The 25,475-nt window shown below is 39.3% G+C and overlaps 1 protein-coding gene across 5 annotated transcripts in view; it reads left to right on the top strand.

Moving 5' to 3' along the window:
• Nucleotides 1-25,475, top strand: part of FRMD5 (FERM domain containing 5) — a 335,923-nt gene that overhangs the window by 10,134 nt on the left and 300,314 nt on the right. For 3 of the 5 annotated variants that reach the window (XM_045202023.2, XM_024567745.3, XM_024567746.3), the window contains exon 1: nt 18,980-19,248. The exons of 1 other annotated variant lie outside the window; for it this stretch is intronic. In XM_045202023.2, coding sequence (XP_045057958.2) covers nt 19,147-19,248 — 102 coding nt within the window. In that variant the 5' untranslated portion in view covers nt 18,980-19,146. Of the gene's footprint in view, nt 1-18,968; nt 19,249-25,475 lie in introns of those variants that run through there. One more of the 5 variants, XM_024567744.2, reaches the window with a different exon arrangement.

Raw genomic sequence — 25,475 nt, 5'->3', positions numbered from 1 at the left:
AGAGCTGGGTCTGGACAGTCATTTTCTACCAAGCGGATAGTGACGCAGAGAAGGCCAATCTTCAGGAAAAAAAAAAAAAAGAAGAAGAAGAAGATATTATTGAGCCTAGAATAGTTGAAGAGAATACCTTTCTTGTTCCCAGCTTTTAAGTTCCATGTCAAGTCCCTTGGCATGTGAATCCCATGGCAAGACCTGGCAGTCCTGCCAGCTTTGGTTTCAAATATACTCCTGTATCTTTTCGGTAAGCATCACTTCCTTGTGCTTGAAGTAATTAGTATGGGTGGGTTCCTGTTCCTTGCAAACAATTATCTCTGATTAAGACAGAGTTTTTGTCCATGTAGAATAGCTAACATTTATGAAGGACATAGGCCACATTTACTGCAGATGTTTGCGTTCTTAAAATTTTGCTTGAATTATCCACACTAGCCTTCTGATGGATGAACTGTCTGTTTAGTACAACAGATGCAGCAGGCTTTGTGAGCAAATGAGTCACAAAAAAATACTGAATGGCATGAAATCTTTGCAGCAATGGGCACATGTTTTACCATACATGTTCTAAACAAAAAGACAAAGGTCCAAACATGCAAAACCTTATGGTTGCATTTTTTTCCTTTAACCTAATTAAGCCCAAATAATATAGCTAGACTTAAAGGGTATATGCATGGTAATTTAATGTCCCCATTATAAAAGGACTTGAAAAGATGCTAAGATGGCTAGAATAATCAGCTCTATCAGTCGCATCTCATCAATTTCTCGCCCCCTTTTGCTTCTCTGTTAGACCCCTGAAACCAATTATGTAAATTTGTTCGCACAGTGCCTGGTTGCTTTTCCATTGTAATTTAAATGTAGGTGTCTTAGATGAAGACAAAATGAAATGCATTGTCCTTTTCAAAATTTAGAATTTGAACTGATTTACCAGGCAAATTCCTGTCAAATTACCAGGCAGCTGGAGAAACAGCTGGACCAGTTTCTGAATACCATCAAAAAACTTTCAAGTCTGAATTACAATAGGGGTTTTCATTAGAATTTTATAGTATTGTTTCAAAAATACAAAACACACTTTACTGGTACTTGGCTGCTTTCCTGTTTACATTAGCAAATGTATTATGAAGATGGAATCCATTGTACTAGGAGTTCAACGATTCACCAGGAGTAATCAGTCTGAACTTTATGGACTATAAAGTCCATTTTGCAGGAGGCTCTAAAGAGCCCCTACCTAACCTTAGTTTTCTAGAGGCAGTATAATTTAGTGATCCTATAGGATTGCTTAGGTTCAACACTCAATTCTACTAGCTGTGTGACCTTTGGTAAATAACTCAGACTCTCTGTGCTTTAATTTTCTCATTTGTGAAGTGGAGATAATAACAGCACCTACATCATTAGGTAGTTTTGAAGATTAAATTACAAAGATTCTATAAAGCACTTAATACAGTGCCTAGCATACTAGGCACTAGTAAGTGTCATTAGTAATTATCATATCCCAGAATACAAATCTTATATTTCCTAAAATTTCAGCCAGTGGAACTAATTCTAATTAGTGCAATATTTTAATCTCAGTGACTCAAAAGTAGGGAAATAGGTATATGTTTGCCTTTTTACAGGTAAGAAGGGGTAATGTGGGGATTCAGAGCTAGTCACCCAACATGTGCTTCTGTGGTTTGCAGATTGTTTTGAGCTAAAAGAAATTTTAGCTTTAGGCTCAAGAGAAACTTCTGCTCCTCCCTTTAACTACCTAGAAGAACTTAAATTAGGGGCCTTGCCCATAATAAGAGATTCTGATTGATAATCTTCTTGATTAATCTATATGGCAGGGCAAACTTTTATTTACTAAACATCTGCTCTTTTTATCATCCTGCAATGACCCTCTGAAGCCCCCAAGGTGCATTACCTCATCCCTAGCAGGGAATGTCTTATATATCTCACTCCCCTCTTTCTATCTCTGTACCTCCTGTGTATGTAGGGTCTCTAATTCATGTTTGCAGGGTTCACATACACATGTATGTATTAAACTTGGTCATTTTCTATTGTTAATCTTTCTCATCTCTATTTGATTATTAGACCAGCCAGAATAACCTTGAGGGTAGAGGAAAGTTTGTTTCTCCCCCACAGTATAGAGTCATACATGTACAAGTTGCCTTGATCTCAAAGTTCAGACTTCTATTTCCTTATGAGATTCGCATTCTCCCTTGTAAGTTGATTGGATGACTGTCCTATCTTAGGACAGGGCCAGCATGTTCTGATTAACCCTAAGTGGACAAGGTGCACTGGGTCAAGACAGGTACAAGGTGGATCCAGCTGCAAGTCCTGGGAAGAAATCCTACCTCACTTGTACCCATCAAATGGTCATGGAAATAGGAAAAGAAAGGGAGCCTAGGCAAGTGGTTGACACAAAGGAGGGATAAGCAGGATTAGAGAATTTTTCTAAGGTAGACAGCACAGCTCTGGGTAATTTAGGAGAGGGAATATTCAGAAATCTAGACAGACAGGCTGCTGTTAAAATTGGGCTATTTGCAGAGAGCGTCTGGAATGGGAGATGAGTAAGAACAGATTACATTTTCTTCTCAGTGGGACTGATTTGTCAGTGTATCAAGACAAGGGGGCCAATTAAAAGAATCAGAAAGGAACTCAGACCCCAGAAGTGAGGCCGGATCTCAGAAACTGGACAGAACCCTGTCAGAATTGCGGCATGAGATCAGAACCATACCAGTTATGGCAAATTATAGTGGATGTTGGGATAAAGACTCATCTGGATGGTCACAGGGTTGGGGAGAAACTTTAGGTCCAAAGGGCTCACCTGTGTGTATAAGAAGGAAGGAAAAAAACTGGAAGGGGATGGAGGGGGGAAAGAAAGCCAGAATATCCAGCAGGGAGTGAGGCAGTCCTTTAGGCAATTTCTTTTGTTTTCTAAACTTTGACTCACAGAAAGCATCATTAAACTCCTGGGCATTCTCTCAGTGAAGGAATGGTGGTCCTTAAGAGTACTTTACATTAGCCCTGGCAACATTTCCGAGTAATAGGTAGAAGAAAAAAAAAAAAAGATCTACAATCCATACAGAAACCCTAGGCTTCTCCTGGAAATAAACTCTGAGAGATTGGCAGTTCCTCCTTTCTCTCTCTTGTTCTTAGAAAATCTGCTTCCTAGCATGTAAGAAAGAACTAGGCTGATTTAGCATGACATTAAAATCTATTGTGAAAAATCACATTTTGTGTTTATCAGATTAGGGAGGTAGAATGGCTTTTAGAATCAGAATTGCACCAGTTACAGAGGAAAATGATCTGTGAGAGCTGGATGCAGGTCAAATATCTTTGTGGTTGTTCTTACGTTAATAATCCTCCTTACCTATTGTCAATCATGACAACATCTTGTAGAAAAAACTCATTTCACATCCACAGTCTTAACCAGTTGTCTAAATTATGAAGTAGATAAGATGAGCACATGGGGATCAGAGACTAAAAGAAGTGCATTCGTCATTCAATTAACATGTCTGAATGAATGAGATGCTCAATATACATTAAAAGATGATGATAATAATAATGGTTAGAAATAGAGGAAAAAGAAAAGGAAAGGGAGAGAGAAAGGCAAGAAACAGCTCTAAGGCAGTTGGCTTACCAATTACCGCTGCTGAAGCAACCACATGCCCAGTCTTCAATGATTCAGAGGCTGGTTCTCCAGTTTATGTATCATCTCAGATTTTTGCTTCAGATTTTCCCTTCTACTGATTGCCTTTTAGCCATCCATTTAATGTTGATCAATCCATAGAGAAGATGGAGGTTTGAAAGAGATTAATACTAGTTAAAACTTTTTTAGTGTTTTCTTTCTGCAAGTGTTTATCTCATTTTATTCTCACAGCAACTCTATGAGAGAGGAACCATTATTATTTCTGTTTTACAAATACTAAGCATAGGCTTAGCAATACTCCCAAGGTCACACAGCTAGCACATAGCAGAGCAAAGCATTTGAACCATGGGCTGCCTGAACCTAGAGCCTGTGTTCTTGCTTCCATGCTATTTAGTCTTTTAACTTGTTTCCAGTCACTGTAAATGTTCCCAGTGCTTTATACTGTACAAATGCTCTCAAATTCCCTCCTCTTTCTAATTTTTCTTCCTTCTTCTTGTTCTGGTTCTTCTTCTTTTTGGGTGTGTAAATGTGTGCTGCATTGATTTACTATATTAGTTTTCTTTTTGTATCTTTTGAGTTCTTAAGCCTCAAGCTGCCCCTGTGCCGCACTGTTTTAGTGTTTATTCTTTATTAAAGTGAAACATGCACACAGTTTAGGAGTCAAATAGCTCTGTATAAGGCCAATTACAGAAAACAGTGATTCCCTAGGCTCCAATTTTCTTACCTTCCTCCCCCAGAGGCAACAACTTTCAGCTATTTTAGCTGTTTCTTTTAATATTTTTCTCAATATCTCTATATATTTATGTTGCTTCTTCTTGACTTAAAAAAAAATAGGGTTATGTCCTGGCTGGTGTGGCTCAGTGGATTGAGTGCCAGCCTGTGAACCAAAGGGTCTCCAGTTTGATTCCCAGTCAGGGCGCATGCCTGGATTGGGGGCCAGGTCCAGTACAGGGCATGTGAGAGGCAACCACATGTTGATGTTTCTCTCCCTCTCTTTCTTCCTCCCTTCCCTTCTCTCTAAAAATGAATAAATAAAATCTTAAAAAAAATAGATTTTTTAAAATAGGGTTACCTATGAAAGATGTATTCATTAAAGTACCTCAACTGCCAGTCTACCCCAATCACATTCTTTTGGTATAGTTATATCATAATGTAGTTAAATCAATACTTATATCATTTAAATTTATGTATTTATATTATATTTGTATTTACACCATATAATATAATATAAATATATTTATATACTTATATTATTGTAACTATGTAAATGCTTACATACTATGATTACCTCTCCATTTCATTTTTCTAAAATTAATAAATGCTTTGTTTTTACTTTTCAATTACTTTGTTTTAATATAATTATCACTAACTTATAACCAAATTGTCCCCCAAAGTGTATTTCTTCACATTATAGTCACACATATTAGTTAATCTATCAATGTTATCTTCTTTAAAACACCTGAGAGGCTTCTGATTTTCTCAATTTTGACTTTGATTCTTTGCGAGACGTGCTTCACAGCTGTCATTCATCTGGGAACAAACTTCACCATAATTCTCTTTCTCATGTTAAGCCCCATTTCCAGGACTCTACATGTATTAGTCAGCTTTCAATACTTCTTTCTCCCTCTCTCTTGCAGTAATGATTCTGAAATTTCAGTGGCTTACATTAAAAAAGATTTTTTCTTTTTAGTTTTTAAAAGATGATTTTATTGAAGGGTACAATAAATGTTCCCGAGATATCCCTCCCAAATTTTTATGCACCATGCGTGTGTGAGGGACCAGCCCATTTTGCATCTGCAACCCTCTACCAGTCTGGATGGATGAGGTTTCTTTAATTCTGTAGTTGTCAGACTTCCATTCAACTGGATTTCTGATGGTTCTGAGTGATGGTTGCTTTACATTTTAGTTATAATTTTGATATAGTTTTGCAAAGTGGCGAGCCATGTCTGCCTATACTGCCATCTTGACTGGAAGTCTCTAAAAAAGAAGATTTATTTTTCACTGTCATTGGCTGTAGCTCCACTTTATGTTGTAAGGACCCATGACCCAGAAGCAATCTTTGTCTGGACCAAATTAATCTTTTGGGAAAAGAAAGAGCAGTGTTACCACTATTTTCACTTATATTTTATTGTGCATAGCAAATCAATGCCCAAGCTTCGTGTCAAGTGGTTGGGAAGGAAAATTCTAGTCTTGATAGAGAGGGCAGACAATATTTTGAACACATCACACAATCTACCATGTGTTTCTATTTCTTGGTTTACTCTCATATTTTTGGAGAGCTCATCCTTAATAGCATTCTGAAGAGGAGTCCGTAAAAGTTAAATTATTGAGAAATCTTACATGTTTAAAATGTCTTTTCTCTAATTGTTAGTTTTCTTGGATGTAGAATTCCAAATTGGAAATTATTTCCCTCAGAATGAATGGTATTGTGAATGGGTATTGCTCTACTTATCTTTTTGTTTCTAGTGTTGCTGTGGAGATGTCCAATGTAATCCTAATGCTTGTAACTTTTTACCTTTCTGGAAGCTTATCTTTGTTCCTCATGTACTGAAATTTATTTATTTATTTATTTTTATTTTTATTTTTAAAAATGTATTTTATTGATTATGCTATTATAGTTGTCCCATTAAAAAATATTTATTGTTATTCAATTACAGTTGTATGCCTTTTCTCCCCATCCCTCCACCCCACCCCAGCTGAAACCACCTCCCTCCCCCACCTCCACCCTTCCCCTTGATTTTGTCCATGTGTCCTTTATAGTAGTTCCTGTAATCCCCTCTACCCACTGTCCCCTCCCCACTCCACCCTGGCTATTGTTAGATTGTTCTTAACTTCAGTGTCTCTGGTTGTATTTTGTTTGCTTTTTTCTTCTGTTGATTATGTTCCAGTTAAAGGTGAGATCATATGGTATTTGTCCCTCACCACCTGGCTTATTTCACTTAGCATAATGCTCTCCAGTTCCATCCATGCTGTTGCAAAGGGTATAAGCTCCTTCTTTCTCTCTGCTGTGTAGAATTCCATTGTGTAAATATATCATAGTTTTTTGATCCACTCATTTGCTGATGGGCACTTAGGTTGCTTCCAGTACTTGGCTATTGTAAATTGTGCTGCTATGAACATTGGGGTGCACAGGTTCTTTTGGATTGGTGTTTCAGGGTTCTTAGGGTATAATCCCAGCAGCGGAATTGCTGGGTCAAAGGGCAGTTCCATTTTTAGTTTTCTGAGGAAATTCCATACTGTTTTCCACAGTGGCCTCACCAGTCTGCATTCCCACCAACAATGTACTAGGGTTCCCTTTTCTCTGCATCCTCTCCAACATTTGTTTGATTTGTTTATGTTGGCCACTCTGACTGGTGTGAGATGGTACCTCATTGTGGTTTTAATTTGCATCTGCCTGATGGCTAGTGATGCTGAGCATCTTTTCATATGTCTCTGGGCCCTCTGTATATCTTCCTTGGAGAATTGTCTATTCAAGTCCTTTGCCCATTTTTTAATTGGGTTGTTTGTCTTCCTGGAGTGGAGTCATGTGAGTTCTTTATATATTTTGGAGATCAGACCCTTGTCTGAGGTATCATTGGCAAATATGTTTTCCCATACTGTTGGTTCTCTTTGTATTTTAATGCTGTTTTCTTTAGCCATGCAGAAGCTTTTTATTTTGATGAGGTCCCATTTGTTCATTCTTTCCTTTATGTCCCTTGCTTTAGGGGACATGTCCGTGAGGATGTTGTTGTGTGGAATGTCTGAGATTTTCCTGCCAATGTTTTCCTCTAGGACTTTTATGGTGTCACGACTTATATTTAAGTCTTTTACCCACCTTGAATTTATTTTTGTGTATGGTGTAAGTTGGTGATCAAGTTTCATTTTTGTGCACGTAGCTGTCCAGATCTCCCAACACCATTTGTTGAAGAGGCTGTTTTTGCTCCTTTGTCAAATATTAATTGACTGTAAAGACTTGGGTTTACGTCTGGGCTCTCTGTTGTGTTCCATTGGTCTATGTGCCTGTTTTTATGTCAGTACCAGGCTGTTTTGATTACAGTGGCCTTGTAATAGAGTTTGATATCAGGTATTGTGACCCCTCCTGCTTTGTTCTTCTTTCTCAAAATTGCTGCAGCTATTTGGGGTTGTTTATGGTTCCATATAAATTTCTGAAATGTTTGTTCTATATCTGTGAAATATGTCATGGGTACTCTAATAGGGATTGCATTGAATCTATAAATTGCTTTGGATAGTATGGCCATTTTGATGATGTTAATTCTTCCAATCCATGAGCATGGTACATGCTTCCATTTGTTTGTGTCTTCCTTAATTTCTTTCTTCAGTGTTGGGTACTTTTCTGAGTACAGGTCTTTTACCTCCTTGGTTAGGTTTATTCCTAGGTAATTCCCATACTATTCTTAACCTCCCCTGTCTCTTTTGTACCTACCATTTATGGTTCTTATTCCTTGTACGTTTTCCCCCATTCTCTCCACTCCTCCTCCCCTCTAATAACCCTCCATGTGATCTCTATTTCTGTGAATCTGTTGCTGTTCTAGTTGTTTGCATAGTTTGTTTTTGGTTTTGTTTTTTTAGGTTCAGTTGTTGATAGCTATGAGTTTCTTGTCATTTTACTGTTAGTATTTTTGATCTTCTTTTTCTTAGATAAGTCCCTTTAACATTTCATATAATAAGGGCTTGGTGATGATGAACTCCTTTAACTCAACCTTATTTAGGGAAGCACTTTATCTGCCCTTCCAACCTAAATGATAACTTTGCTGGTTAGAGTAATCTTGGATGTATGTCCTTGCCTTTCATGCCTTGGAATACTACTTTCCAGCTCCTTCTTGACTGTAAGGTTTCTTTTGAGAAATGAGCTGATAGTCTGTCTAATGGGAACTCCTTTGTAGGGAATTGTCTCCTTTTCTCTTGCTGCTTTTAAGATTCCTTATCTTTAATCTTGGATAATGCAACTATGATGTATGTTGGTGTGTGCTTTCTTAGGTCCAACTTTTTTGGGATTCTCTGAGCTTTTTGGACTTCCTGGAAGTCTATTTCCTTTGCCAGATTAGGAAAGTTCTCCTTCATAATTTTTCCAAATAAATTTTCAATTTCTTGTTCTTCCTCTTCTCCTTCTGGCATGAGAGTATGGTTGCGAAATAGAGGAAAAGTGAAGGCTATGAAAAGTGAAATAAAGGAAAATGTACAGGTAACCAACAGTGATGGGAAAGAAACTGGTACTCAAATCAACTGTTTGGAGCAGAAGGAAGAAATAAACATTCAACCAGAACAGAATGAAGAAACAAGAATTCAAAAAAAATGAGGAGGGGCTTAGGAACCTCTGGGACAACTTTAAACATTCCAACATCTGAATCATAAGGGTGCCAGAATGTTTTGAAATTTAAATTAACAGTAGTGTGTCATGGTATAAATTTGTTTCTTTTTTTTTAATTTTAATTTTTTTACTTATTGATTTGAGAGAGAGAGAAACATCAATTTGTTGTTCCACTTATTTATGCATTCATTGGTTGACTATTGTATGTGCCTTGACCAGGTTCAAACCTGCAACCTTGGAGTATCAGGATATAGCTCTAACCAACTAAGCTACCTGGCCAGGACTTTAACCTGCCATTATTATGCAAAAGTCTTATGACTGTCAGAATACCAGAGAAGACATTATTATCCCTATTTTACAAATGAGAAATGGAGTTCATATGACTTACCAACATTACGTAGCACATAATGTTGAGTCTGGGGTTTGTATTCAAGTCTTCTGACTCTAACGTCAATGTTCTTTCCACTAAAATTTTTAAAAAGTCTTTATAATATATTTCTTTAATGCACAGTGTTTGGTATCAGAAACCTGGGTATGAGTCCTGGTTTTGCCTTTTAATAGCTGTATCCTTGCAACACTACACTAAAATTACTCATCTGTAAAATGGAGATGATAGCAATAACACAACCTTGCCATAGTGTTGTAAGGATTTTATTAGATAATATATGTAAAGTACCTGAGTGTCTGGCATATAGTGAGTACTCCCTTATTACTATAGTGGAAAAATTGAAATGATATGATATCATAATGATTTGCATTTTTAATTAACTGAACTATGTTCAGGGAAACTTTTAAATTAATTCTTCAGACATTTACTGAATAATTAGCATATGCCCTGTGGAATGTTTATTCTTCCTTTCTCTTCAATTTGAACTTCTTTATGGAATATCTTTGGTTGACCACTACTTCACACCTTGTTGAGCTTAGATGACAGACTTTAAGAATAGACAAATTAGGTATGGTCACAATACCTAATGAAATGAACAACAACAATAAAAAAATACATTAACAAGGCCCCAAATTCACCAGGTAAAGGATGAAAACTTACACCTAAATTAAATTTTTTTTTTCTTTAAAGCGATCCATAAAAGATACAATATACTACTGTAGTAAGGTGTAGCTCCTCACCCTGCCCCTACTGCTCAGAAGCAGATTGAGAGGGAAGGGGGTGTGGGGGTTGACAAGTTCTGAGGATTCTCTGTCATTCTTTCACTAACTGTGAATAAGTATCCTGAGGGTATAGATAAGCAACTTTAGGGAGGGTGGAGAATGGGGGAATCCAAGAAAACTGTTTGAGAATAAAAACTTGCAGATAAAACCACAGGACTGCAGCAGAGACAATAAGGGCCTCCAGAGCTTTCCATTTCCCAGGTAACCAGGCCAAGCAGAAGAATTGATACAAATTACACAAGAGTATAATATATTCCTGGCTGGTTAGATTTGGCTACGATATTAATTTCACTGAATTTCACAAGACAGCAGCACTCTTGAGAGCGACACTCAGCCCCAACGTCTCTCCTTTCTTTCTCTTATCCTGCATTCTCATGGTAGAGAAAATTTGTTAGGAAACAACTCCAAACTCTTAACCGGGGGAAAGAAACACTGGTACATATTAGAGAAAATGGAAAGTCTGAAAGGTCTGCTCATGCTAAGTGTGAACTGGATGAAATAGAATGACACGACTACCATTCAAGCATGGCAGAAACAAACAAGAGTTTTGAAAGATAAAGAATCTATTTCAGACAAAAATAACTGTTAAAGAAAACCAGAGGTGTACAGAGTTCAAATAGTTAAAAACAGATTTTATTCAGAAAAACTATTGTATTAGGGGAAAAGAGACCTTAGTATAGAACTGGGCTCAATTCTGAATACATCAAAGAAAAGTGGGAATTTATAGCCAAGAAACATGATGGGGTGGAGGAAGTATGTGCCACTAGGTGAAAAATTACTAAGAAAATCACCCATAGGGGAAAATTTTTGACTCTTCATAGCAAATATCAGGAAAAAAGACGAGGGAACCATGATTACAAAATTCTGAGGGAAAGAAGTAAAGAGTGTGAGCCACACATAGTATTTCTGTTAATAAATTTGTTCAAGTATAAAGGCAACAGGCCAACATTAAAGAATTCAGATAATATGGTCATTAGCCATTCTTGAACAAACTACTTAACAAAGAAATCCCACCTACCAGAATGTGAATAAAAGTATTAAAAAAAAAACAGGAACGATGATAGGATAAAAGGACTGGTGGTAAGCACTGAACCCATTTGAATACAGAAAGTGAGACTGAGCAACTACAGGAAATACATTTGCCTAAAGCTGTAAATACTATAACCATGACAAAACAGAAACAATATGAGCCGCAAAAATTGAGAGTTGGAGTAGAGTATAGGAGGAAGTATAACGATGTTAATAATCTCATTTTGTAGAGCAAGTAGTCATTTGACATTCTTAATCAAGAAATGTGGGCTGTTCTGATTTCCTCTTGTTTATATATTTCTTTCCTTATATTATTTGGGCTATTTCTCGTATCTTTTCTGCCTTTCCCTTCATATCTTTTTTTTAACCAATGTGCATTGAATATTAATCTATAAAAACTGAATACTTAATGTTATTGAAGAAATTTTACAGATTGCATGGGGCTGTAAATTCTGAGGATTGGGAATATGATTTATTTATCTTTGAATTCTCTCAGCACCTGGCATAGGGACCTGCACATAGTAGGCCCTCAATAATTTTTTTGGAATACATGAATTAATTTTCTTTGTTTCATATACATTTCGTTTTCAGAACAATGACCAAATATTAGTTTGAGGTATAGGAAAAAGGAACCATAATTGGAGAATATAATAAAGCATGTCAATGACATCTGAGAGACCTATTATAAATGTTTCTGATGCCTCATTGAAAACATTCTATTGTTTTCTTTCTTTTTTTAAAAATAGGCTTAATAATTTCCAAAACTTCTTTTTTATAAGAGAGAGAGAACAGATACTTGAGGCATTCCAGAGGACCCTTGGCATAACCCCAAGTCATCTATCAGTTAAAAAGTCTCTTAAAATAGGTGAGGGCTCCATAGCTCAGGGGTTAGAGCACTGGTCTTGTAAAAAGTCTCTTAAAATTTGGACTTTGGGAAGGCTGTCGGACAAACTTAACCAAAAGATTTTAACATAAACTTTTTGTAAGATAACACATATTTTATGGTAACAACTTTAAAAGACATTGATTAAACTTAAAACTGGTTTTCACATCAAATAATTTATCCACACCACAGGAGCCTGCTTGATTTATATAAGTGTGTACTTTCTTCAGGGCAATAAAATATCATGCTGTCCAGAGGCAGAAAACACACCCGTGTGATAGGCAGATGAATACGTATCCTGTAAAGACCATATGCGTGAAGACTTAACATGTAAAGAGTATACACATAATCTGACTTATTGATGTTCTCGTTTGCTTGTTTTTTTGCTTCTTCCTTCTTCATGATCCTTCTGTGGCTTTCCAAGTCCCTTGTAGTTTGCCCTTTTAACCCATCCAGAAATTAGAACAATCCACTTTTAATATATTGCCATAATTTACACCTTTTATTACCAAAGTCATACATTATTCTCCAATTTAATTGTAAGTAATTAGCATTCTTTGTTTTTTTATTTTTAAAATTATATTTTATTGATTATGCTATTACAGTTGTCCCAATTTTATCCCCTTTGCCCCCTCCATCCAGCACCCCTCACTCCCTTGGGTGATCCCCACACCTTTGTTCATGTCTGTTGGTCATACGTACAGGTTCTTTGGCTACTCCATTTCCTGTACTGTACTTTATGTCTCCGTGCTATTCTGTAACTACTGATTTGTATTTCTTTATCCTCTCACCTCTTCACCCATTCCCCTGAACCTGCCTCCCTTCTGGCAACTGTCAAAACTCTCTGCATCCATGATTCTGTCTTTGTTCTTGTTTACTTAGTTCGTTTTTCAGATTCAATTGTTGAAAGAAACATAATTTTTTTGCCATTTTTTGTTCATTGTTTTTTTAAAAAAATTTTTTTGATATATTTATTGATTATGCTATTACAGTTGTCCCATTTCCGCCCCTTCACTCATTCCCCCCCTATAGTTCATGTCCATGGGTCATACTTATAAGTTCTTTGGCTTCTACATTTTCTACACTATTCTTACCCTCCCCCTGTCTATTTTCCACCTATCATCTATGCTACTTATTCTCTGTACCTTTCCCCCCCTCTCCCCCTCCCAACCCCCTATTGATAACCCTCCATGTGATCTCCATTTCTGTGGTTCTGTTTCTGTTCTAGTTGTTTGCTTAGTTTTCTTTTGTTTTTGTTTTAGGTGTGGTCGTTAATAACTGTGAGTTTGCTGTCATTTTTACTGTTCCTATTTTTGATCTTCTTTTTCTTAGGTAACTCCCTTTAACATTTCATATAATAAGGGCTTGGTGATGATGAACTTCTTGAACTTGACCTTATCTGAGAAGCAATTTATCTTCCCTTCCATTCTAAATGATAGCTTTGCTGGATAGAGCAATCTTGGATGTAGGCCCTTGCCTTTCATGACTTGGAATACTTCTTGCCAGCCCCTTCTTGCCTGTAAGGTCTCTTTGGAGAAATCAGCTTGTGACAGTCTTACGGGAACCCCTTTATAGGTAACTGTGTCCTATTCTCTTGCTGCTTCTAAGATTCTCTCCTTCTCTTTCATCTTGGGTAATGGAATTATGATGTGCCTTGGTGTGTTCCTCCTTGGGTCCAGCTTCTTTGGGACTCTCTGAGCTTCCTGGACTTCCTGGAAGTCTATTTCCTTTGCCAGACTGGGGAAGTTCTCCTTCATTATTTGTTCAAATAAGTTTTCAATTGTTTGTTCTTCCTCTTCTCCTTCTGGCACCCCTATAATTCGGATGTTGGAACGTTTCAAGATGTCCTGGAGGTTCCTAAGCCTCTCCTCTTTTTTCCGAATTCTTGTTTCTTCATTCTTTTCTGGTTGGATGTTCCTTTCTTCCTTCTGGTCCACACCGTTGATTTGAGTCCCAGTTTCCTTCGGATAACTATTGGTTCCCTGTACATTTTCCTTTGTTTCTCTTAGCATAGCCTTCATTTTTTCATCTTGTTTTCAAACAAATTCAACCAATTCTGTGAGCGTCTTAATAACCAGTGTTTTGAACTGTGCATCCGATAGCTTGGCTATCTCTTCCTCGCTTAGTTGTATTTTTTCTGGAGCTTTGAAGTGTTCTGTCATTTGGGCCTTTTTTTTGTTTGTTTTTGGTCTTGGCAAGTCTGTTACTTAAAGGGACGGAGCCTTAGGTGTTCACCGGGGCGGGGTAACGCTGGTTGCTGAGCTGTGATGCTGTACGTGGGGGAGGGGCTGAGAGGGAGCAATGGCGCCTGCTCCACTCTCCACCGGATTTCAGTCACTCCCTCCCCTACCCACAATCAAATTGGGCCCCTCTGGTGCTGGTTCCCGAGTGGGTGGGCTTGTGTACACTCTAGGCCCCTGTGAGTCTCTCCATCGACCTCTCCTGTGAGGCTGGGAGTCTCTCCTGCTGCCCCCCCAACCCCCACGGGCGTTTTCAATCAGAGGTTTGAGGCTTTATTTCCCTGCACTGGAGCCCTGGGTTACGCAGTCTGCTTCACTCCCCGCCATTGTCCGGGTTATCTGTGCACGAGTGTGGGGCCGTAGGGTGCTACCCGCCGCTCTGCCAGCCCCTTTCTCCGCCACTCTGAGTCCGGCCCTCTCAATTTATCTGCGCACAAATATAGGGTTGCAGGGTCTGCTAGTGCTCGGACTGCCTGCCCTGTTTGTCCCACACTTGCGCCCGTCTCGGTCCCTCCACAGCCACGCAAGTCCTCTCCGCCCCGGTGCCCGTCTCCGCCCCTCCTACCGGTCTGGATGTATGTTTCTTTTTTATCTACTTGGTGTCGGACTTCCTTGCCGTTGGATTTTCTGTCAGCTCTGGTTGTGTGAGAAGGCGCAGTGCGTCTACCTACGCCGCCATCTTGGTTCTCTTGTTCATTGTTTTGATCATCTTCTTCTTAAATAAGACCCTTCAACATTTTGTATGATAATGGTTTGGTGATGATGAACTCCTTTAGTCTTTTCTTACCTGAGAAGCTCCTTATCTGCCCTTTGATTCTAAATGATAGCTTTGTTGGGTAGAGCGATCTTGGCTGTAGGCCCCCATTTTTCATGACTTTGAGTATTTCTTGCTTATCTCTTCCAGCTTGCAGAGTTTCTTTTGAGAAGTTGGCTGACAGTCTTATGGGAACTCCCCTGGAGGTAACTAACTTCTTTTCTTTTGCTGCTTTTAAGATTCTCTCTTTATCTTTAAACTTTGGCATTTAAATTATGATGTATCTTGAGTGGGCCTCTTTGTGTCCATCTTGTTCGGGACTCTCTTGGAAAACTATAAAGTAACCATTAACCTGAATGTAGATGCTGTAGACTGAGAAGGAGCATCCTCCATTCGGACAGACAAATCTTTGTATGTGGAGCACAAGCATTGCTTCTTAACAGAACTGCTCCTGCTCTCTGTAGATTTAGATTGTGTGTGTGTCAGTATATTGTTTCTGTGGAGATGTGAATATCCTTGTTTGAGTCCTTGCTTTTAGGAGAACAGAAGCTGAGATTTAAAGTATTCAGGAAAGCAAAGACAGTCATGATCCTCACTGCTTACTGGAGAAATAATCAGGCAAAGGGGCTGGACTGACTTTGGTGATGTTCTACTTGGACCTTCTTGTAAAGGCTGAATAACTCAGACTGAATAACTGTGAGAAAATGTGCATATGTTGGATGTTATGTTCTAAGGTGATAGCCCAGTTGGGTCAGAGGTCAAGTTCACATCCTTGGGGTATGTAGGGTGGAGTTTCTTCTAAAACACTAGATATTCCCGTGGTCAGTTTTCCTAGGGACAGGCAGCGCCTGGGACAGAAAATGGGACTTTGAAAGTGGACCTTAAAATGGGCGAGGGGAGTTGTTTTCTTCTCAGTTTGAAGGTGTTTGGGCCTGATGCCCAAGACGTGGTCAGCAGAACTCTTGATGAAGAGGGTGGCTATCTTCAGCCACATGGATGTTGACACTGAGGCAGGCCTGTGTCTAGTTCATAGGGGCCTTGGGAGTAGCCATATCATACCTTCAGAGTACTCTGGATTATTTTTCCTTTCTAATATTGTTATATAAAACAGCGATCTTAGCTGTGCTGTGAGGAGATTTTGAGGGGAAGGGCCCTTGTTTGTGATGTCCTGGTGAAGTGAGGGCAGTGCCCCTTCCTGCCAAATCTCAAGGCAATGCTGAAGGTTGCACTGTCTGGAGAGAGCTCAGTGTCCCAGAACATCAGTGTATGGGACATCTGAAGCAGAGTTAGGGGTAGTTCAGTTATTTAGGCATATATGGGTAAGAGTACCTCCCCTGGGAAAGTACTGTGAAGGAGACTATACAGGGAGCTGACACCCTGATAATTTGGAAGAGAGGAGCTCTGAGTCATTGTACAATAGTTGGGACTTTTATTTTAAATATGGCCTCCATTAACTCAAAAACTCATGAAAGCTATGACACTGATTCTTAAGAGGCCTTTTTAAATGTTTTTTAATTTTTATTTTTATGCTTTACAGTGGTTCCAATTATTTTCCCCTTTGCCCCCTTCCACCCAGCCTGCCCTCAAGAGGTCTTTTATTAAACAAACCCTTCCTATCTTGGGCACCCTGCTCCACAGACTTGAGAAAAACAAAGGTAAACAAAGTGTTCCTCAGTTTGATGTTGATATGAGCCCTTTCTTTTTAGTTCCCCGTAGACTTCTGCTCTTGAGCCTTGTAGAGAAATATATGTAACCAGAAATTGATTCATTCTTGCTTTTCTTCCATTATTTGTCTATCCTCTGTTTTATCTTTTTTTTTTTAAAAAAAGATTTATTTATTTTTAGAGAGAAGGGAAGGGAGAGAAAGAGAGGGAAAGAAACATCAATGTGTGGTTGCCTCTCGCACACCCAAACTGGGGGCCTGGCTCACAATCCAGGCAGGTGCCCTGACTGGGAATTGAACCAGAGACCTTTTGGTTCACAGGCCGGTAATCAATCCACTGAGCCATGCCAGCCAGGGCAGCCTCTGTTTTCTTCACAGAATGTTCTGTATCAGAGAGTAAGGGAGAGTTTGAAGCTTTTTATGGATATTATGCATAAACGTGGATAAATATCTACTATTTTTTTTTAATGAGGTGAACATCTAAGCTAACATGATTTTCTTAGGCTGAGCAGGAATGTTACTTAACACATTGGCATAGCAGCCACAGTATCATCCCTGTCGATTGCATCTATAGTCCTACTTTGAAAAAAAGATTGAATTCAGTTCCTTAGAGTTTTTCTGGATTCATGATGCTTTGCATTTTTATTCTAACAGCTGCTTATTTGCATAAGCTGTTAAAGACACTTCCCTACCGTCACACTCCTCCTGGTCTTCCTCTAGCTTCAGGGATATTTTTTTCTTGCTCTTATAGATTCTATAACAAATAGCACTTTTCTTTCAACAAAAGTTCTGCCTATCTGAAATCTCATTATCTTCTCTCAAAGGCACAAGAAAGCTGAGCTTTGTACAATATCACTTTGGCTTATTAATAATTTCATTCATCTTCAGGACCTTCTTGAAATTCTCTTAGTTTCTTTACAGATCTTCCCCTGGGATTTAGATGCTGTAAAATAATCATTGATTCCATTTACTTTATTGAACATTTATTGGATACCTATTTTGTTTTAGGCATCAGGCTGCCTGCTAGGGCTACAGAGTAGAAGAGCTCACACTTGGTTTTATGGTTAGAATATTTGACTCACTGGCTCTAGGTTCTAGGATTGTATTGACAAGAGGAACCCCCTCTTATGGCTATTGAAGGCTACTGGAAGTATGCAATCCAATTTACTGAAGTGATAACAGAAAGGGTGAGAGGAGTGTTCTAAGTAAATAAATTGGAAGAAATACTGAATCCAAAGACACTAGGGAAAAAGCATACTTTAGAGGTTGGATATTTTTAGGGCATTGTAGGGATTCAGTTTTGTTATGTGTGTAAATAAACAAGAACAGTATAAATAATAATATGAAATTATACATATTTAATTTGTAAATGAACATATTTAATCACAACATTAATGTTCTGTGTTGATATGATTCTTTTACAGCATTTCCTTCCATCAAAAAATTTTGAGGGAGAATGTTATCTCTTAGTGAAGTTTTCGTAAATGAGATGTTTAGATGTGGGCTCACAAAGGGCAGATGCTTTTTTGTGTTTTGTTGAAGAAGTCTGAAGACATAATTCTAGTTTTAAAGGTGCAGGGAATTGATCCATCGCTTCCTCTGCTCCCCGCCAGCTGAAGGAACACGCCTCACTCTCCTTTTGTCTTCTGAAAATAAAAGGAAGGAGGCAAAGGTTGTTAAGAGTGAAGGGTTTTCTAGGGATTAAACCTGGGTGCTTAAAAACCTCCGCAAACCATCCAGCTTTTACTTAAGTAATTTCTGTAAACAGTTGTTCTCCAAAATAAGAGGGCCAGGGCAAAGAGGCTCGTCGGGGTGACTTGGGATGGAGTGCAGGTGGGGGCAGCCTTTTGGTCCAAAGCGGAAGGTGCCTGCATTCTGCAGGTGCCGGGGTTGTGATCTAGCACCTCCCTGGCTCGCGAGAGGGCGGGAACCGTGGCCTTGAAGAGTATAGGACTTGGCCTCTGAAGCACAGCCCAATGTATTCCAAACAGCAGGCGACGATCCAGCCGAGTGCCCACACCTGCTCAGGGGAGGAGAAATAGCATTTGTAGAAACGGGAATAGAAGAGACCCTAGTTGAGAACGCCAGAGGGCTGGTCCTGTTTGGCTCTTTCCGACTGCTCTCCCATGATTGTTTTCCCAACTTGTCCATCATCCCAATACACTATATCTATTGGCTGTACTGTCTGCCACTTGGTTCCGCCGCGCTGACTTCCATTGGGCCCCCTCTGGCCGAGGCCCCGCCCCACGAGCTGAGCACCAGCATTGGGGCGCCTAGGAGAGAGAGTGCGGCGTTTGCTCTGGGCTGGGGGAGGCGGTGGCGGAGAAGGAGGAGCGGGGCCAGCAGGAGGCAGCGGCGGCGACCCGGCTGTGGTGATGGTGCAGGTGCCCGGGTTCGGCGCGGAGCTGCCCGGCTGAGTGGCGCCTCGTCTGGGGTCCGCAGCACCGCGGCGTCTCTCCCGGGGGCGGGCGGGCGGGAAGATGCTGAGCAGGTTGATGAGCGGCAGCAGCAGGAGCCTGGAGCGCGAGTACAGCTGCACCGTGCGGCTGCTGGACGACAGCGAGTACACCTGCACCATCCAGGTCAGTGCCGGCGGGACCCCCTCGTCACCGGAGTCTGGCCAACTTGGCCCGTGACTGCTACCTCAGAGTGGCTCCCCCACCCCAAAGCTTTGTCCGCCCCTGGATGCGGAGGACGGCCGGGTTGCAGGGCGCCTCTGCCGGAGCCCCTGTCCGCTCCCGGGCACTGGGCGCTTGGCGCCGCCTCGGGGCAAGTCCCTGCGTCCCGGACCCCCAACTCATTCCCTGCTCTCTCCCGGGTTAAGAGTGCTCCATTCTGGCTTCCGGAGCCAGCCCAGGTTGGGAGCATCTTCCGCGGGCGTCCGGAGGGAGACGGGCAGGGCTGGAGCCTCCTTCCCCGGCCGCCCCGTCGGGGGACGCAGGCTTTGGTTCCCCGGCCGGTTAAGGACGGCTAGCAGGCTTTTCTTATCCCTCTTTGGTTGGTTGGAAGGATAATGGTCTGTGTCATAATTCAGCACCCCCCCCTCCCGCCCAGCATTTCTGAGTCAGAGCTTTCCGAAGGTAGAACTGAACGCGCAGCCCATGCAGAGTGGCCTGTGGAAGGGAACCCATCCAGCCCTCTGGGTGTTAAAGGTCTAGGTCCCCTCCCGCTGTTAGCTCCCCAAATCTTATTCTGTTGGGCAGTTCTGGGGGTCGTGAGGTGAAGATTTGGCAACAAGTCCCATCTATTTGAGGGTTGACGGTGGCGAGAAAGAATCAGTGACTTACAAAGAACGCCAACAATACCATAATGCTGCACAGCATTTCTACAGAATCTGGTATTTTTGAAGGGATTTTTACAACCTCTGGCATATGTTCCTTCACTACTGCTGTGTGGCACGTAAGGAGTAGTAGTTTTTCCCAGGAACGCAGTCACAGCCCTCTCTCCTCCTTTATAAAGTCAAAGATAAAAAACAAAAAACAAAAACCATTGACAATGCCCCGGTGTTTAGTTAGCAGCCGGGTGGATCCTGCTCTCACTGCTGGAAACTGTTCTTTCTGGAGGAGCAAATTTAGTTGGACCCAGAGGGGTCTCACCTGATCCCTATTTGCAGCAAGAAATCAGAGAGGGCTTCTCGCCTCGGATGTGGCTGACAAAAACTGTCGGCCCTGGGTCCTACCCTCTTTGTCTCCCTGCCCCCCTTATTTACTTTAGTTTGTTTATTTTATTTATCCATCCATTCATTTATCTATTCGTTCATTTATTTATTTATTTATTGCTGACAATGCCCTATAGCGGAAAATAGCGGTGTGGGAGAAAGACGCTGGGTAGTGTATGAGAGCAGCTGCCTCTGCTGACTGCGTGCTCAGTTCAGCCTTCTCTCCACTACCCTCCCCCCGCCCCCCGCCCCCCACTAAATCCAGCTCTGGGCATAAGTGATGACTGCTGCCAAAGATTCAAGAGCGTAGAGAGAGAGAACAAAATCTCTTTTTAAGGCCACTTAAGTACAGATTAAACAGTCATAAAGATGCTAGCCATCAAGTGAAAGGATTGTTGTAATTGAATATGATAGAGATGTTATGTATTTTTTTCCTTACTGAATAAGTGGATGTTATTTTTTGCTTCTATTGTATCTTTATGTGTCACCTACAGTTTTTTTGCTTTTTAGTGGGGGAGGAGAAAACATTGAGTTGACATTTTCATCATTTGAATACATTGTATAGAGCTTTTAAAGTATTTATCTTTTTGTTTTAAAATTTAAAACACATACACAATAGAATATCAAGGGCAGTACAAGATTTAGACTTCATGAGTCCTAAAAATATTTTGGGGGTATACATACGGTGAAATAAAATTTCTAGGACAGGTCATTAACTTTTGCCAAGGTGTAGAGTAAAAATGAAACACAATTCACGTCTCCACTCCACTAGTGATAAATTTATGGTTTTGAGGAATTACAATAAGGCAATTGGTTATTTTTCCCAGTTAGTGGAAACTTCAGAGTTGGTTGATTGGTATTACAGTTGTGGGTAGTTTTTAGCCATTGAGAAAATACTATTTTTAAGTTAAGCAGGACTTCCTGGATTTATGCTTACTATAATGTAAGCATATTGTGTTTATTTTCCTGACAGCCTTACTTTACAGTATTATAATTTAATGTTATAACATTTAGAAAAATTGGAAATAAAATTTAAAAATTAAGCTTAGTGTAATAGGACCATACAATAGTGAATGTCCACTGTTTAGACATGTTAATGATTGTGCATTGTGATTCTTGCATGAAGCCTAAAAAACACAGGAATTCTAAAGTATATGTAATATTGTTATTTTGGGGCACCATTATTGTGGATTGCTTTTGCTTTTACCTATGTGAGGAAATGTAAGAAAAGACCATATCTTATGTGAAATTAACATTTTGTTTATATAGCTTGTCTGAGCATTTAGACATTGAGCTTTTCTCAGCAACTTTTCCTCTTGTGTATTTCTGTGTGTGTGTCTGTTTGTATGCTTATTTGTGAAATATTGGGCATGGGGTCTTTTAAATCAGTATTGAAAGAAACTGTGAGCTACTTATTAGGTTAAAGCAATATTCCCAACATTTTAGGAATTGCAGTACTGTATATTTAAATCTGCTGACAATTTGAACTCCTTAAAGTATTATATGCCATATTTTTGTTTAAATAAAGTATGTATTTTAGAAAGATTTCAGTGCTTCTTGACATAATTAGAGACCACTTAGGGTAGTACAGAATCAGAGATGTGTCACAGGGTTAGAGTTGTACTAGCCACATTTGTAGGAAATTCTGTCAAAAGTATTGGTCCAGCCTTTCATGTTGCAGCAGTTACACTGATCTGGCATTTAGGATGTGATTATTCAGGTGATGAAAATGCCTTATGTCCTCTCAGTGAAGGTTGCCAAAGTTACCAGACTATTCTTTTATTCTTTGTGATATGCAAATGTATTTGTAGACCATGAGAAGTGAAAGTACCTATACATAGGAGGGTTGTAGTACGCATGTAATTGCTCCCCTGTGAAGAACATTGTTAATAGCTCCCTGCCAGTTTTGAAGGTCATTGTCTCATAAATGCAGATCTGGTCCATATTTTTCACACATCTGTCTCACTTTATGTATATCTATATTTATTTACCATATTTACTACTTTACTTTGTTATTTTATTTGGGAGAAAAATAGGAAAAATGAAAAAGCTACCTAATATCTTTGAATTCAGTTTAATGAATTGACTCATTTAAATGCTTAGGCATGTGAAATCCTAAGGAATAGATTTTTAACTATATTTTGGGTTGTAACAGTTTATAAAATATTAAGCATATATGTTTTATAAATGCCAGTAGAAATATGTTAAAAATACATACTTTTAAGTAAGAAATATTAATCACTTTTGTGATTATTGAAAAGTAGAGCTACCCTAGAAATGAATTTGATTTTACTGGGAACATATTGAAATAACTACTGATTAAACAGCTAGGTTAAATTAGTTTTTGAAGTTAAATAAGGTACTACCATTAATAAAATTTTTTTTGTGTGTGTGTGCAGAGGAAATTCTGTAGTGGAACCAAGGTTTGGATTTGCTTGTGGCTCAGCCACTTATTAACTGTGGGAACTAGGTAAGAGTAAGGGAGGGAATATTAAGGGAGAGAACAAATGTATTAAGCCCTGTACTTGTCAGGCACTCTGCCTGTGTTATATTATCTCATGTACCTCACAACAACATTGTACCCCTTGTACCAGCTGAAGAAAATGGGATTGTGGGTTGGTGGCAGAGCCGATGTTTATTGAATGGCTAACTCTGTATAAGACTGTCTGCTAGGTGCTTTGCTTATACCTTATGTCAACCATTTGAGAGGTAGGTGATATTATCTTCATTATAAGAGTGAAAGGCCCAGATGAAGGGACTTGCTCAACGCTAGCAGGTGGTTGTATTATACTTAATTCCTGATCCTTTTGTCCCTGAATCCTGTCTTTGTTCTCTATCCATTCTCACTCCCTAAGTCACTTCACTCATCTGTATCTTAATTTCCTCTTCTATAAAATTGGAATATTAATACTTACTTCATAATAAAGAGAACATTATTGGGAAATATTACAAATAATAAGGAACATTTAAACAGAGTAATGCACTTAAATTGTGCCTAATTCTATGCAAATCGAAAATAGGATTGAGAAGTGTTTTATGTAAGCTGCAAGTTCCCTTAAAAGATAAATGTCAATGAAATTGTAAAATCCAAGGCTGTGATGGTTGGAATTTTTTTTAGAATTATTCTTTAAATTTTAAGAGTTCAGGTTTGCTTTCCTTCTATCCTACCAAGTCTTTGGCTTTAGAGGGGCACTTATTGCCTAGACTGTGATTTGTCTTTTCTAAGAATTTCTGCTTCATATTTGCTAAGTGGAATCCTTGGTTTCATTAATGCAAAAGGGATGTTGTTAGAGAATTTGGGTAATTTTATTCACAGAAGAGAACATAAAGCTGTTGTATTTTCATGAATTTTTAAAAAATTTTGCTCTAAAAAGTAATTATGCTGTCTCAGGGTTTCTGTTACAATCACAAGTCAGATTAATTCTTGATACTAAGATAGTTCCAAAATTAGCCTTCTAGAATCCTGACAACACTTGTATTCTATTTCTTTATTTGTATGTTAAAACATTTATTATATAAAATGAAGGCAAATCAGCCCTTATTTTGTACAGAAGGTAAATTCTGGATGTGTGTTTTTGCTCTTATTCTTTTTCTATTTGTAAAAGTACTGTTTAAGGAAGTGTCAGTGGCATCCAAGAGAAACCTAGAAGCATTCAACACAGCAGATTTTACCCAACGCTATTTGTGTGAATTTGCATTCTATTAAATGCTTGGAATGAAGATGCTAGATTAGGCAGTTCAACATAGTGTAAAATAAAAGAGCATGTGGTTTTTGAGTCTTCTGTTTGTTACATTGTTCAGAGACTCGTTTATCATGTCTGTGCTATCATTAATATGACACTTAAAAACAAAGAGATGTTTGCCAAAATAAAATCATACAACCTAAAGACAAAAAGTAGTCATTTTCGTTATATGTTTGTAGTGGTTTATGTATAGGAATAAAACGTGTAACTGAAAAGGAAGCAAGGCATTAATTTTAGAAGTGATTTACCAGTGATGTAATAATTACTATGTTAAAATATTTTGGATTAGTGTAAAAACTTTATTTTCAGGTAGATTATACTTTAGAACTTATAAAGGAGAGACTAAGAGAACTAATTCTTAAGACCTAAGAATTTGCTACCTAGTTCAGGGCTTTACATAGTTATAGTTCAATAAATATTTGTTCTCATTAGTTTGTGCTACATGATTGCAGTGTTCACTTCAACACTAAAATTTCTTATACCTGAAAAACACTACACATTTTCTAACAACTGTATAACCTTTGTTACAGTTTCAGCCCATCCATTTCAAAACCATTTTGCTCAGCACCCCTCTCCCTGGTGAGAAGTACAGTATGTAAGTGTGGTTCTTTTTGGAGCTTTTGAGATCGCTGATAATTTTCTGCAATTATCTTTTGTTGAATTAGTAGAACTCCTATGATTTTTTAAAATTTATCTTGTAGGATTTCAAGCTTTTTGGGTCCCTTTTCTACATCATTGCAGGTTTAGAAGGCTTAGGTCAAGTGAACACTGTGTAGTGCAGTGCTTTATGGAGCCGTAGAGGTCTGGCAGAATTAAGATACTGAGTATAGGCCACAGAAACCTCCTTTACTCCTTTCCCCTAAGTCAGTATCACATAAAACACTCTCCTCACAGCCTCATTTTCTAACCTTTTGCCCAACAGGAAGTGAGCACTGTCTCCCAACCTGTTTCTAATTATGTCTATTTTAAGCTGACTTGATCTTCTCTCTCTGATAGCCTCATCTGTAACATTCTGTATGACTCTGCATACCCTGTTTCATGGAGCACCCTCTTGAGGGTCACTCTTCTTCAGCTGTGTCTCACCAGAGCTTGTACAACAGATGTGAGTATCACGGAAGACGGGCAGTGATCTTTTGGCTTCTGTATCTCACCTACATGGTGCTTAGGAGGAGGGAGCTGCTTTCCTGGAGGTCAGGTGGCAGTTCTGTCAGGTGGCAGAACCCCCTCTGTTCTCTGGCCTTTGACCTTTGGGGCTCAGGCCAACCACCTTGATGGTTTTCTCCTGCAGCTGAGAAATATGGAGAGTACTAAAGCATGGCCAGTCTTGTGTTGCAGAGGGAATGGTGTTTTCCCTAAGCAAGCAAAACACCTTGTCGTATGTCCATCGTAGCTGGGTCTTCCATTCCTT

This window comes from Desmodus rotundus, chromosome 7 (genome assembly GCF_022682495.2).
Source record: "Desmodus rotundus isolate HL8 chromosome 7, HLdesRot8A.1, whole genome shotgun sequence".
NCBI lineage: Eukaryota > Metazoa > Chordata > Mammalia > Chiroptera > Phyllostomidae > Desmodus > Desmodus rotundus.
Note: the sequence above shows the minus strand (reverse complement) of the source record. Positions and strands in the feature narration are given on the sequence as shown.